This window comes from Chiloscyllium plagiosum, unplaced genomic scaffold (genome assembly GCF_037043375.1).
Source record: "Chiloscyllium plagiosum isolate Xiang-an unplaced genomic scaffold, Cpla_swu_hap1 HiC_scaffold_37, whole genome shotgun sequence".
NCBI classification, from domain to species: Eukaryota; Metazoa; Chordata; class Chondrichthyes; order Orectolobiformes; family Hemiscylliidae; genus Chiloscyllium; species Chiloscyllium plagiosum.
Genome location: NW_028270175.1, coordinates 41,361,661 through 41,377,107, shown reverse-complemented (window position 1 = coordinate 41,377,107; position 15,447 = coordinate 41,361,661). Strand labels below are relative to the sequence as shown.

The following is a 15,447-nucleotide window of genomic DNA, read 5'->3' as shown; positions in this document are numbered from 1 at the left end:
GTTTGGAAGGAGATGTACCAGGAGCAGGCAGTGGGACTAGTTTAGTTTGGGATTATGTACAGAATGGACTAGTTAGACTGAAGGGTCTGTTTCCATGCTGAATGACTCTTGAGACTGCTAAGTAAGATAAGAACCCATGGGGTTAGAAGGAAGGTACTGACATGGATGGAGGATTGGCTGACTGGCATAAGGCAGAGGTTTTTTTTCAGGATGACAGCCAGTTGTGTAGATGTCAGTGTTGGGACCATAAATAGTCACATCTTTATTAATAATGTGCAGGTTAGGTGAATTGGCCATGCTAAATTGCCCGTAGTGTTAGGTGAAGAGGTAAATGTAGGAGAAATGGGTCTGGGTGGGTTACGCTTCAGTGGGTCAGTGTGGACTTGTTGGGCTGAAGGGTCTGTTTCCATACTAAGTAATCTAATCTAATCTAATCTGGTCTAAGGAACCGAGGGCATTGTTGCTAAATTTGCAGGTGACACAATGATAGGTGGAGGGACAGGTAGTGTTGAGAAAGCAGAGCAGGCTAAGAGAGTGGGCAAAGAAATGGCAGATGGAATACAATGTGGGAAAGTGTGTGGTTCTGCACTATGGTAAGAAGAATGGAAACATAAACTATTTTCTAAATAAAGAAATCTGAAGTACAAAGGAACTTGCGAGTCCTAGTTCGGGATTTTCCAAAAGTTAACATGCATGTTCAGTTGGCAGTTAGGAAGACAAATGCAATATTAGCATTTATTTTGAGAGGGCTGGAATACAAGATAAGGGCTGTACTGCTGAGGCTGTTTAAATCTCTAGACTCATCACATTTGGAATATGGTGAGCAGTTTTTCAGCCCCATTTCTAAGGAAAAATGTGCTGACATTGGAGGGACTCCAGAGAAAGCTAACTGAGAATGATACTGGGGATGAAGGGCTTGTCATATGAAGAGCGCCCTTGGGAACTCTGGGTCTGTACTCAGTGGAATTTAGAAGGATGGGAGGTATCTCATTGAAAATTACAGAATGCAGAGAGGCTTGGATGGAGTGGATGTGAAGATGTCTCCACTAGTAGGAGAGGCTAAGACACAAGGACACAGTCTCAGAGTGAAGGAATGACCCTTTAGAACTAAGATGAGGAGAAATTATTTCAGGATGATGAATCTGTGGAACTTATTGCCACAGATGTGGAGGCTAAGTCATTGAGATCATTTAATACAGAGATAAGTTCTTGATTAGTAAGGGGAGCAAAGGTTACATGGAGAAGAGCTTACAAATTTGATTGAATTCTTTGAGGGAGTGACAAGGAGCATCACTGAGGGTAGTGCAGTAGATTTTGTCTATATGGATTTTAGCAAGGCATTTCACAGAATCCTACATGGACTTTGGTCAAAAACGTAAAAGCCCTTGGGATACGAGATAATGTGTCAAATTAGATCCAAAGTTGGCTTAGTAACAGGAAACAAAGGGTAATGATTGATGGCTATCCTTGTGAATGAAAAGCTGTTTCAAGTGGTGTACCGTAGGGCTCAGTGTTGGGACCCCTGCTGTTTCTTCTATAAATTTAATGGTTTGGACTCGAATGTGGGGGTGCCCAATTTGGAAATTTACAGACGACACAGAAATTAGCTATTTAGTGAATACTTGGGTTGATGGAGTGGCAGGAAAGTGGTAGGTGGAGTTCAACCTGATAAGTGTGAGCTAATGCATTTAGCCAGGTCAAACAGTAAAACACAATAAACGAGTATATACTGAGAGGAGTAAATGAAATGAGAGATCTTGGTGTGCCAGTGTACAAGTCCCTAAAGGTAGCAGTACATGAAACAAAGATAATGTTGTAAGGTTGTAAAGAAAGGTTGTAATGTAGACAAGGTTGTAAAGAAGGCACATGGAATGCTGTCCTTCAGTGGTAGAGATATAGAATACAAAAGTAGGAATATAATGCTGAAACCGTAAACTATGCTGATGAGGCCATAACTGGAGAATTGTGTGCAGTTCTGGTCATAGGAAGGACATAATTATTCTGGAGCGAGTGCAGAGAAGAGTTACTCGAACACTACCAGAGCTGGAGACTTATAGCTATGAGGAGAGTTTGGAGTTGTTTTCCTTGGAACAGAGAAGGCTGAGGGGTGACATAATTGAGGCATACAATATTGAGAGGTAGAGAAAGTAGACATGAGAAATCTGTTCTTCTCAGCAGAGAATTCAAAGATGAGGGATCAAGTGTTGAGGTTAAGTGGCATCAGGATTAGAGAGGATGTGAGGAAGATCTTTTTATGGAGGGGGTGGTCAGTGTCTGGAACTCGCTGCCTAAGTTGATGGTGAAAGCAGAGATCCTAAACTCCTTTTTTTTAAAAGGATGTGGATTGACACCTTTAAGTGCTGTAAGCTGCAGGGCTGTGGGCCATGTGCCCGAAGATTTTGGAATCGATATGGACAAAATGGGCCAAATGTCCCCCTTCTGTGCTATATCATTACTATGGCTGTAAGGCACAGCCAAGATCAAATGACAAAGCAGACTCAGTGGGCCAAATTGTCTCATTTTGCTCATATGCTTTATGATCTTGTCATCAATGAAGGGATTTGAAGATCCGGGCGATGGATTTAAATCTGAGCAGTGACTAGTGTAAATTAGTGGGCAACTGAGTGACTGGTGAGCAGAATTTTAAATTAAATGCAGGTGGCTATTTGCATAGCTGGAGATTTGGTTGCTGAAGTTAGAGGATCTGTACATTTAAGGGAGTGGAACCCCTTACTGGCAATTTAATTAGTTTCTTTTTCAACTTCTAAAGTCAGGAAATGTTTTATTTCCAATGTTAAAAAACCTCTGAAATTTGAAGTCACAATCCAAAACTTGAAGAAAAGCTTGTTATCCACCAATTTTGGATGCATTATGACACTTTCTTCTAAGAGGCAAACTTATATCATGCATCTGAATGCTAACACAGTGTTGGCAATCTAATGGTCAAACTTAACCTTCTCAGGGCAGAGAAACCCTGCAATGTTTCTTTTAACTGAAAACATGTGTACATAATAAAACAACATAACATATTGACATTTGAACTGTATTTAACACTTGCATGTCAGAATGTTGCTGACTTTAAGACTAGCTTTCTCTATTGTTCACATGTTCTCAAATTAAGCCACATTTTCTTTATAGGGGCTTTCATATGCATAGCAGCTTATGAAAGTAGCAGAGTGGAGAAAAGGAATCCTATAAGGTTTACAATATGACCCCAACCTCAGAAGAGATGTAAGCCTTGTCACAATTGAAAACCTGTCAGGGAGATATTGAATTTTTTTTGTATAACTTTCAAATTATTTTTTAAAATTCTCGATTCCTTTTCATCTCTATTAACACATGAGAATCCCATCCTAGATTATTTTAATGTGTCAAGAGATGCTGTTTATGTGGTAGAGAATTCCACAGGCTCAACACTGTAACCCTAACACCTATTCTGTATTCTTAAACTGTTACACCTGATTCTAACTCCTCGGTCATGGGAAACATCCTAATTGTGTTTACCCTATACTGTTAGAATTTTTTTAGGTTTCTAGGCGATTCCTCCCCTCTCATTTTTCTAAACTCCAGTAGATATAGTCCTAGCCAATTTCAGTCTCACTTCATAAGTTAGTTCTGCCATCCCAGAAATGACTCTGGTAAACCTTCATTGCATTCTCTCCATAGCCACAGCATCCTTCATTCCTCAAATAAGTAATTTGAGTGAAATGACCAGATTGGCTAAATGTGTGTACAAAATCTGCATTTACTTCCACATTTGGAATAGCTACATGGTTGCCTCATTCTAAGAAGGATGCATCTGGACTGGAGGGTGCTGAGGAGATTCATCAGGATGTTGCTTGAGATGGAACATTTTAGCTATGAAGAGAGGCTGGATAAGCTCGGGTTGTTTTCTTTGAAGCAGAGAAGGCTGAGGGAGTCCTGATTTAGGTGTATGAGATTGAGGGTGTGAATAGGAAGCAGTTATTTCCCTTAGTTAAAGGGTCAATAACAGGGGACATAATTTTAAGGTGAAGGGGAGGAGGTTTAGCCAGGATTTGAGGAAAACCTTTTTCATCTGAAGGGTATTGGGAGGAATCCACTGTTTCAAAAGATATTGCAAATTGGAACCTCTCAAATTTTTTTTTTCAGAAAAAGTATGTGGAATAGCATTTGAAATGTCATAACATTTCAAGGGTGTTGGTCAAGTGCTGGTAAGTGGGAATAGCATAGGAGGGTCAGCACAGACCTGGGCTGAAGGGTCTCTTCAAGTGCTGTTTAACTATGACACTCTAAATAGCAGCAAATAAGGACTGATGTTACAGGTGTGGAAAAAAAATTAGTGGATTTTAAAATCAGACTACTGTCCCAAATGACATTCACTAACTTGTCACAGTTTGTGAATTGAATCTAGATTGAGTAGAGTAATAGCCATGGTTGAGGGTGGGTATAAAATACTGTTTAGTCTGAGTACTAATAAAATAATAGTGCAAAGATTACAATATATACTTAAAAGTTTTCAACACCCTCAAAATGATTCCTTGAACTTTAGATGTATGTTTCGATTAAAAATGATATTTTAACAGCAGTATTTTATTTAATAATTTCTTTAATTATTCCGTAGGCACCACCATTGCGCTTGCTGGCTTCTCTTTTTTGGGTTTCTGCTTGACCTAGCTGATGGAGCTGTTGCAAGACAACTTAATGCATGTTCCGTTCTTGGTAAGTTCAGACTCTAACAGGCTCGCAGAGCTTTCAGTTACATCATCTCCATAAATACTGGAGTGACCTATGTTGCAGTAATATTGGAGAAAAAGCTTACCTTAGACCAAGTTGAAGGGTTGAGCATTATTTCTGCTCATTAATAACGTGTGTATTTTTAGTAGTTGTTAAGTTACAATTTTGAAAATGGTGCTCCTCTCCCTTTTCTTAAATTACCAGCAAGCTATCGAGCAAAAGGAAATATAAATGCAGATTTATATTTCTACATCTGCATTTTCTGCTGTCGTGCTCAAAATAGCATTTCAATACTCAAGAAAAATGTCTAAACACAATAGAAAATTCTCATACCAAGTGCATTTTCTCATCCCTTGAAAACACAACCAGTTATCATCACTTCTGTTACATGATTTGCAGACACCTACTACCTAGCAAAAAAAAATTGAGCCTACCAATTAATTTCTTAATTTATAACTCCTTTCACAATGAATTCTTTCAGTTAGTGGCAATAATTAGGAAATTCCTTGAAGCTGCTTTCACTGCATAACTTGGTCAGACATGCAATGAAAGTTCAATTTCCATGCTTCCAGCACAGATATCAAGGCCAAAGAAATAAGCAGACAAAAACTGATGACACTTAAAAATGAAGTTTGACACTCAAATATGTTTTGTCTTAATGGGGCTCATTTAAACTACAAAAGACATGGGTTCATGTCAGGTGGGATGTTAAAATTTAAAAATCGCAAGCCTGACCACAGCCTACCCACTTCTAATTTTAAAGCTAGTTCAGTCCATTTTGTAAGTGGGGATCAACTCGGTTCCAACTCAGTCAGTGGCCATCTTATTTCACAAACGAAAGAAGAATGGAATGAATTTAAATTAATTGTTTCTCCTCTCTTAAGCCCAAGATAGTGACATGTTCTTTGCTTTACTCCTGTCCCTTACTGAGGCTGTTCCCCATACCCTGGCTTTTGGATTCAATTTTTTATATGAACACACATCATAAATCTGACAATGAAATGAACGATAGGATTTATTAACAAAGCAGAATGTTCAATGTATTCACTATTTCAGTCACACTCATAAAGCACGTAGCAAACCATGGAGGACCACAGAGCAGATGGATTATAAGTGATAAGTTTTTGTAAATCCAGAGCTGCTAAAAATCAGTTCACCTGAAAATTCTTTGTTAAATGATATTTCCTCAGTGAATTGAGCCCAGTCACTTTCCTCTTTGCAGCTTCTCTCCAGTCCGCAACTTGGATAGAGTTGGGGATCTGAGGTAGTCTGCTACTCATACAGAAGGCTTCCTTGCAGTCTGGAGGTCAAACAGCAAAGAACGTGGAATTCCCAAATTATACAATTAAGTATTTCAGCAAGCTTAGATTTCAGTCATTTGACAAAGACAGGCATTTCAGGTGCTGAAGACCCATCTTGGTGGGCTAATTGAAAGGTTGGTAAGTTAATCGCTCCCCCGCTAGAGTTTCCATTGCAAGCTGTTCCTGAGGTGTGGGTGTTGCTAGCTATGCCATTGTTTATTACCCATCCAATTAACTTGGCCTCATTATTATGGGTTAGTGGTGCTGGAAGAGCACAGCAATTCAGGCAGCATCCGAGGAGCAGCAAAATCAACGTTTCGGGCAAAAGCCCTTTTACCTCATTATTATGGGTCTGGAGCCACGTATGGGCTAGACTAGTTAAGGATGACAGCTGTCCTTCCCTAAAGGACATTAATGAATCCAATGAGTTTTTGCAGTAATTGACAGTGGTTACATGGTTGCTTTTAGAGTAGCTTTTAGCTTTAATTTCAGGTTTTATCAAATTCTACTTCCACAATTTGCTTAAGTGGGATTTGAACCCATGTCCTCTCAATGTTAGCGTGGGATACTGGATTAATGGTGCATTATCACTATATTACCACCTCACCCAGCATTAGCACCCATCTTAGAATAAGGAGCCTTGATGTTTTTCTTTGCCCAGAACTGGCTAGAAGTAAGCAACTTATGTCAAAGTCCTTTGTCAGCTTTTGATGGAATGTCAGTTCAATGCAGAGGGTTCAGAAGCTTCTGAAAATATGATTGTGGGATCAGCCTTGTCTATTTTTATAATTCCAGCAAGATTTTCCATTTTTAAAAGCAAAAAAGAATTTAAACACTAATGTAGAGAAGAAAATAGTTTTCTTTGGGATTCTCTTCATGCCCTCTGGCCATGGCAATATATTATTTTTGAGGTTATATGCTTCAGATTTAACCTGTCTATAAACAGTTTCCAAGCATTGCTGTGCCAGCAAAAGTAGTCAACAACTTCATGGGCAAAAATAGGCGCCAATGTAACTCCTTAGTATATTGTGACATTGTTTCCCACCTTAAAAGTGGATTCAAACAGGATTCCAGTGCTTTAATATTTGGTCAGTAACCAGCAGAAATAAAAGCTGCCTGGTCAGTTTACCTCAATAGATTGCACTGCTCCACTTCAACAAAGTTGTATAACTTGCTCAGTTTGAATTTTCATTTGAGCATTATGATTTCTGGATCCACGTCAAGGTTTCTGTGTTTTGCAAAATATGAGCTAGACAGTTGGCTACAATGATGTCCTTATGAAACCCTCCTTTTGGACTCTCTCTGTCGTGACTGGTTCTGCTACTTCCAAGCTACCACTACGGAAATCCAAAAATAACTGCTAGACCCTCTTCACAGAATTGAAATATCTCAAAACTAATGCGAAACATTTCATTGCATCACTGTTTCAGACACCAGTTACAGAAGGAAATGAAACATGCACTTGCTTTTATGTTGGTGGCAACAGCAGTCCCACAAAATCAAGGATGACATTTGTCAAGCTCAATGATTCCTAGATGCCTGAGAAACCCAATGTTTGATCTACAGGGTTTTCCACAGGGTTGGCAGATTATTTCAAGGGCAAATAGAATTCACATGCCTGGATTGGCTCCCTTTACATTCCTCTATCATTGCACTTCACAGTCAAGTTGTTAAGCCTCAATATGAATTGTGCCTTGATGGATCCGAGATGCCATGCTGAATGGTCAGCAGCTTTCTCCTCCTAGTCAGTGGTGTTAATGTTTCAGTGCTTTGGACTGACTTTGAATATCCTCATACCTTTTTCCCATGGCTTGCCTTTGAGCATTGGCCAACAGAGAGTTGGGAGAAGAGGACCAGCAGAAGGGAAGTAGTTTTCTGAATTCAGTGTCAATTAGAATGGGTGCATTTCTGTTCCATATGTTGTTCTGGGCACCACTGTTTAGTGTGTAAAGGCATTATAGAATATGCAACAAAGATTCACAAGCATGATTCCAGGGATGAGGAACTTCAGTAATGTGGATACATTGAAGAAGCTAGAGCTGTACTTCTTAGCAAAGAGAATTGGTAGAGGTCTAAATTCGTGCACTGTTCAGATGGAGTGAAAATGGAGGAACTGTTACCCGCTGGAGGAAGGATAGAAAACCAGTGGATTCTGATTTAAGGTGATCAGCAAAAGGAGCAATGGTCAAATGAGGATAATTGTTTGAATTAGGAGTGCATTTCCTGGGGATGTGGTGGAGAGCACTGAATAATAACTTGAAGGGAGAAAGATTGTTTACGAGGAGAAGGGCAGGAGACTGGGAATTGGAATTGCTCTTATAGAGCCAGAGAATACTTTATTTTAATTCATTCATGTGATGTGGGCTTCGCAGACTGAGCAGGCATTGATAGTCTATCTCTAATTACTCTTGAGAAAGTGGTGGTGAGCTGCTACAGTCCATTTGCTGTAGGTAGATCCCAACGATGTTGAGGAGAGATTCCAAGATTTTTTCCCAATGACATTGGAGCATCAGGAACATATTGCCAAGTCAGGATGGTGAGTAGCTTGGAGGGCAACTTGCAGGTGATGGTATTTCCATGTATCCCCTGCACTTATCCTTCAAAGGGTGTTATGATGGGTTTCAAAGGTGTTGTATTAAAGAACCTTAGTGAATTTCTGCAGCAAACTTCGTAAATTGTACGCACTGCTGATACTAAACAATATTAGAGGAGAGTGTGAATATATGTGCTCAACAGACTTGTTTCTTTTTCTTGGATGGTGTCAAGTTTCTTGAGTGTTGAAGCTGCATTGACCTAGGCAAGTATGGATTATTCCATCATATTCTTAACGTGTGCTTTGAAGGTGGCAGACAGGCTTTGAAGTGGGAAAGCAGGTATTTCCTTGCCCCTGACCTGCTCTTGAAATCGCAGTATTTATTTGTACGGCTCAGCCAATTAAGTTTCTGGTTGATGGCAACCCCAGGATGTTGATAATGGGGGATTTCAGTGAAAGTAATGCCATTGAATCTTATTGATCAATGCTGAGCACGTTTTCTGGCGCAAATGTTGTTATTTGCCACTTTTCAGCCCAAGCCTGGACATTTTCCAGGTTGCACATGGACACAGACTGCTTTTGTATCTGAGGAATCATGAATGGTACTGTAGATTCTGTCCCTTAGAGCAAGAGGCTTAGGTGAGACAGAGTTTAAGTGCATCCGAGAGGATTTCTTGAAACAGTATCTGGATAATCCAACTGGAGGAGGGACCATATTGTCTTGGCTAATGAGCCTGGCAAGGTGACTGACTTTTCAGTGGGAGAGCATTTTGGAAACAGTGATCACAACTCCAGTTTTAAGATAGCTATGAACAAGGATACATCAGGACCTTGCAGGAAGGTACTAAATTTGGGGAAGGCAAATTACGTGCGTATTAAGTAGGAGCCAGTGAGTGTTAATTGGGAGGAGCTGTTATCAGGCAAATCCACATTTGACATGTGGGAATTGTTTATAGACCTGATGAGAGTTTAGGGCCAGCATGTTCCAGTAAGGAGAAAGGACAAGGATGGCAAGGTGAGGGATCCTTGGAGAAAAGGGAGGTCGTGAATTTAGTCAAAAGGAAAACAGATTCATACGTAAGGTTTAGAAAGCTAAAATCTGACAGGGCCTGTGAGAAATCCCAGGGCCTGGGAGTTTGCACGTTCTCCCTGTGTCTGCGTGGGTTTCCTCCGGGTGCTCCGGTTTCCTCCCACAGTCCAAAGATGTGCAGGGTCAGGTGAATTGGCCATACTAAATTGCCTGTAGTGTTAGGTAAGGGGCAAAATGTAGGGGTAGGGGTGGGTTTCGCTTCGGCGGGTCGGTGTGGACTTGTTGGGCCGAAGGGCCTGTTTCCACACTGTAATCTAATCTAATCTAATCTAAATATAAAGAAAGCAGGAAGGATCTCAAGGAGGGAATTAGAAGAGCAAGAAGGGACCTTGGCAGGTAGCGTTAAAGAGAATCCCAAGGCATTCTATACCAGTATTAAAAATAAGATGATAGCAAGGAAGAAGATAGGACCACTCAAGGATAAAGGACAGACCTTGTGCTTGGAGGCCGAGGATGTGGGCAGGATCCTAAATGAGTACTTTGCATCAGTATTCACTCAAGTGAAGGATATGGAGGATAGTGAAATTTGTGTGGAGTATGCTAACATGCTAGGGCATTGTGAGATCAACAAAAAAGTGGTGTTGAGTCTCTTGAAGAGAATTAAGGTGGATAAGTCGCTAATACTCTATGATATGTACCCCAGGTTATTGAAAAAGTCAAGAAAAGAGATTGCTGGAGCCTTGACCAAGATCTTTGTATCCTTGTTAGTCACTGCAGAGGTTCCAGAGGACTGGCGAGTAGCTAATGTTGTTCCTCTGCTCAAGGAGGGAAACAGGGAAACTAAAGACTAGTGAGTCTTACATTGGTTGTTGGGAAGCTATTAGAGAGAATTATGAGGGAAAGGGTTGATGAGCATTTGGAAAAGCATGGCCTAATTAGGGATAGTCAGCATGGCTTTGTCTGGGGCTAGTCATGTCTTACTAACTTGAATGAATTTTCCAAGAAGATGACAAAGGTGATTGATGAGGTAGAGCATTAGATGTTGTCTATGTGAATTTTAGTAAGGCTTTTGATGAGGTTCCTGATGGTGGGTTTATTCAAAAGATCAAGATGAATGGGATCCACCGTGACTTGGATTCATAATTGGTTTGTCCATAGAAGTTAGAGTGGAAGGTAATGGTGGATGGGTGTTTTTCTGGCTGGAGGTCAATGTCTAGCGGTGTTCCGCAGCAATTCATTCTGGGACCCCTGCTGTTTGTGATATTTATAAATGACTTGGATGAAAGTGTAGATGTGTGAATTTGCACGACAATACAAAGATCGTAGGAGTTGTGGATAGTGTAGACAGTTGTCAAAGGATACAATGGCATATTGATCAGTTGCAGATATGGGTGGAGAACTGGCAGATGAAGTTTAATGTGGGTATGTGTGAGGTGCTGCACTTTGGCAGATCAACTGTTAAGGAAAAGTGTATAGTTAATAGCAGGATCCTGAACAGCATTCATATACAGGGGTATCTTGAGGTTCAAGTCCTTAGCTCCTTGAAGGTGGCCACTCAAGTTAGATAGTGTGGTAAAGAAGGCAAATGGCATGCTTGTCTTTATTGGTCGGGGAATTGAGTACAAAGGTCAGGATGTCCTGTTGCAATTTTATAAGACTTTGGTTAAGCCACACTTAGAGTACTGCTTTCAGTTCTGCTTGCCACATTACAGGAAGGATGTGGGACCTTTGGAGAGGATGCAGAAGAGTTTACCAGGATGCTGCCTGAATTACAGGGTGTGAGCTATGAGGAGAGGCTAGAAAATCTCTGGTTGTTTTCTCCGGATTAGTGGAGGCTAACGGGAGACTTGATCAAGTCTCCCAAAATTTAGATGCTTAGATAGGGTTGACAGTAAGAATTTTTTTCCCCAGATTTGAAATTTCTAATACTAGGGTGCATGCATTTAAAAGCACCAAGAGTAGTAATAGTTTGGAACATGCTATCAGGGGTGGTGGTGTGGCAGATACAAATACAATCCTTTATTTAAGGAATTTTTAGATGAGCACATGAATATGCAAGGAGAAAGTGAGGACTGCAGATGCTGGAGATCAGAGTTGAGAGTATGGTGCTAGAAAAGCATAATAGGTCAGGCAACATCCGTGGAGCAGCAGAATCGACTTTTGGGCATAATCCTGATGATTCCTGATGAAGGGCCGATGCCCAAAACGTCAATTCTCCTTCTCCTCAGAGGCTGCCTGACCTGCTGTGCTTTGCCAGCACCACACTCAACTCAGCATCTGCAGTCCTCACTTTCTCGTCCAAGTTGGACTGAAGGCTCTGTTTCTGTGCTTTACATATCTATGACTAAATATTAAGATACCAAACTTGCAGCATGAGTGTGTAAATAACAAATTCATTGCAATATCGATAAATGTGAAGTGGTGTATTTTATTAAGAGGAATGAATTAGAAATGAAATAGAACTTGTGTTCAAGGCGCAAAAGGATCTAAGAGGACCCATTCACAATTTATTTGAAGTAACAGCAAATGTTAGCATAGCTTTAAAAATGGAGTAAACATCTAAAGGATGTTCATTCCTAAAGGAACAAAAATCAAATGCAGATAGATTGTACTTGACATTAACATGGATTATGATGCATATACTTTGTGTATTAGGGAGGAAAGGACTATCGCAAAACTGGATAAAGTGCAGAAAGAATTTGGAAGAACATCATCAAACCTATGAAGGGTATAACAATTAGGAAAGAATGGACAGGCTTAGACTCATTACTCCAGAAAAGAGAAGTCTGAGTGGTGTTCTTACAGAAGAATTTAATATTATGAATGGGTGCAGTGGAATAGACAGAGATGTTTTCATTGATGAAGTAGTCCAAAATTCAGGGACATAAATATAAAATAGTCATTGATAAATTTAGGTTAGGTGGATTAGCCATGGGAAATAGGGTGCTAGGGGGGATAGATTCTGGGTGGGATGCACTTCGGAGGGTTGGAGCAGACTCGATGGGTCAAATTGCAGTGTAGGAATTTTATGGTTCAAAATCATGAGCTTCTTTACTCCTAGATGTTAATACTTGCAGTGGTGGAAGTGACCAACATAATGGGGCAGCATGGTGGCTCAGTGGTTAGCACTGCTGCCTCTCAGCACCAGGGATCTGGTTTTGATTCCACTCTCTGGTGACTGTCTGTGTGAAGTTTGCACATTTTCCCTGTGTCTGCGTGTGTTTCCTCCTGGTGCTGCTGTTTCCTCCCACAATCCAAAAATGTGCAGGTTAGGTGAACTGGCCATGCTAAGTTGCCCATAGTGTTCAGGGATGTGTAGCTTAGGTGCATTAGTCAGGGGTAAATCTAGGGTAATAGGGTAGGGGAATGGGTCTGGGTGGGTCACTGTTCAGAGGGTCAGTGTGAATTTATTGGACCGAAAGGTCTGTTTCCACACTATAGAGATTCAATGATTCTATGATAAGTTTATTTAAAGTACACAAGAAAGAAACAAAGTAGAAGAATATCTTGCTGAGTAAACTGCAATTACTGTGGGAAGAGACTTGCATGGACCGTAAGCACTGGCGTAGAGCCTTTGGGCTGCATTACATGCTATGTTGTGAAGAGATGTGGTCCATTTATTTATATATATATATATATATATATATATTCTTTTAAAACATTGTGTGGATCCATTAAAATATATATTGATGGTTATACAAAGAACACTTTGTTAAGGAAAAAATGCTGGGTACAGGGAGCTTAGATGGAGTCTGGAAAACCTCCAGAAAAGAGTCACAGGCCCAATTTGACAGTGCGATAAGACTGAGTGGGAATTTGAGATTTGTCTCAGAGACAACAGCCTGTTGCTCCTTTCTTTTTCCTTTGCAATCTCTCTCAGTAGTGTTTGATATGAAAGCCTACCAAAAGTAATCTTTAACATTCCAAGTTCCAGAAGAGAATTTTCTTGGACTGTAACACGCCATATGAAGCAAGGGGAATTCGGCCACCTACATTTGCTGCAGGAAGACTCCCAGTGCCAGCAGCTTGTATATATAGATTACTTTCTGAATCAGTACAATCCATGACTTTTTCATTGGTTTATTTGCTACTTGGGCCTAATGTACTGTAATGATAAAACTGCAGAATATGTATTTTTCAACTCATACTTGTATATGTTATGATTTTTTTAAAAGACTGTAGGTATATATATTTACATATTCCTGATGAGGGGCTTTTGCCCGAAACGTCGATTTTACTGCTCCTCGGATGCTGCCTGAACTGCTGTGCTCTTCCAGCACCACTAATCCAGAATCTGGTTTCCAGCATCTGCAGTCGTTGTTTTTACCATATATACATAATCCAAACTATTGCTCAGTAAGTTTTTCATCTTTGATTGTGTAAATTGTTTTTGGTAATAGATCAGTTATTTATTGTTGACCAAAGAAACTGGCTGACTTGTTGTTAAATACTAAATCTGACATTCTGAGCTCTGTATAATTGGCCATTTCACCAACCAGGTTAAATTTAAGACCTCTTGTGACCAGTGGAAGAGTGGGACTAGCAAAAGGAAATAATGTGTTCTTCCAAACTCTGCCATAACAGTTGTAGTGAACTCCCTTATCTGTAGTGCCTGGGTAACTTCTACTTTTTATCTGAGAAATTGCTGTTCTGCTCCCTACGTACCTTGGCCGTATTCTGAGTGTTTTGGAAGATCTGCAATTTCGTCCATTGTTTCCCTCGAGGATGCCAAATATCCATCTCCTAAAATTTATTTGCCTTAAAGTTAATATGAAAAGCATAAAACTTTACTCTGCAGCATTCTGTATTTCCTAAATGAGAAAAGAACTTGTCTTTCCCTCTATTGCATACTGAACCAAAAAGAAATTTGAAACACCTTTGTAAACAATGTAGCCTTAGTCGTCCTGCCATCATCCAATCTTACTTTCAATGATCCAATTTTATTTGTCTTTTGTCATTCTCTTTTTCATTCTATTATCTATTGCTTACTTTGTCACATTTAACTTATTTTTCTGTGCCATTTTGCTGCCTGTTTCACCAGAAAGACACATCTTTTGGCATTCAATCTACCCGATTTAAATGCATTTTCTGATTTTAAACATTTTATTCTTAGATCAGGACTACCAAGCAACTCTGTAATGAATGGATCAGCTTTTAAAAGAAGGTTTCTGTTGGACCATGGCAGTTAATTGGAATTGTTAATGAACCTGCACACCATAAACTGCATGTGTGGAGTTCTTATTAAGAAAGCATAAAACGGAGGCATTGTGTTCTGCCTTAGTGGATCATCTAGGGATGTCTACAGCAGAGATTGTAATGGCAATTTGAATTCTCAGAAAATCTGGTGGCGATCAAAAACGAAGTCATTACTGCTTTGCAATTGACTAATCAGGAGGTACAATGAACGTGTAGCCACATATTTATAGGCTGCACTGAGCAGTAGAGGCTGTGTGGTTCTCTAATGCACCAGCACAATGTCCTTCAGTCAGCCAATGGATGGCGAAAACATTTAAGTCACTAACTTGAGCTGATAGTCTATATACATGGTATCACAAAAAAAGGAGGTCAAATGGGACAGAACTACAGTGGTCATACAGAGCATTCCTAATGATCCCTTCTGGCATCTTTCCTGACGTCAGTTGTAATGGAATGTACAATTTACCTGTTCTGACTTGTCTTTTTTGTTTGAATTGTGGTGTGTTAGCTTCTCTCCAGTCATCCGAATTGGCATGTTGTCAAGTCTGTAACAAAACAGCTCATGTAGACATAAGCTCATGTAGACAGTTGCCATGTTTTCAAACAACCTCAAATAAATGTCACCCTGGGCATCAGTATGACCTGGTTTGAAACCCCTTTAGTTCCTCAAA

The 15,447-nt window shown here is 40.1% G+C and overlaps 1 protein-coding gene across 3 annotated transcripts in view; it reads left to right on the top strand.

The window, feature by feature from the left end:
• tmem269 (transmembrane protein 269) overlaps window positions 1-15,447 on the top strand; it is a 98,161-nt gene that overhangs the window by 60,970 nt on the left and 21,744 nt on the right. For all 3 annotated transcript variants that reach the window (XM_043675516.2, XM_043675515.2, XM_043675520.2), the window contains one exon: window positions 4,604-4,701. In XM_043675516.2, coding sequence (XP_043531451.1) covers window positions 4,604-4,701 — 98 coding nt within the window. The remainder of the gene's footprint in view (window positions 1-4,603; window positions 4,702-15,447) is intronic.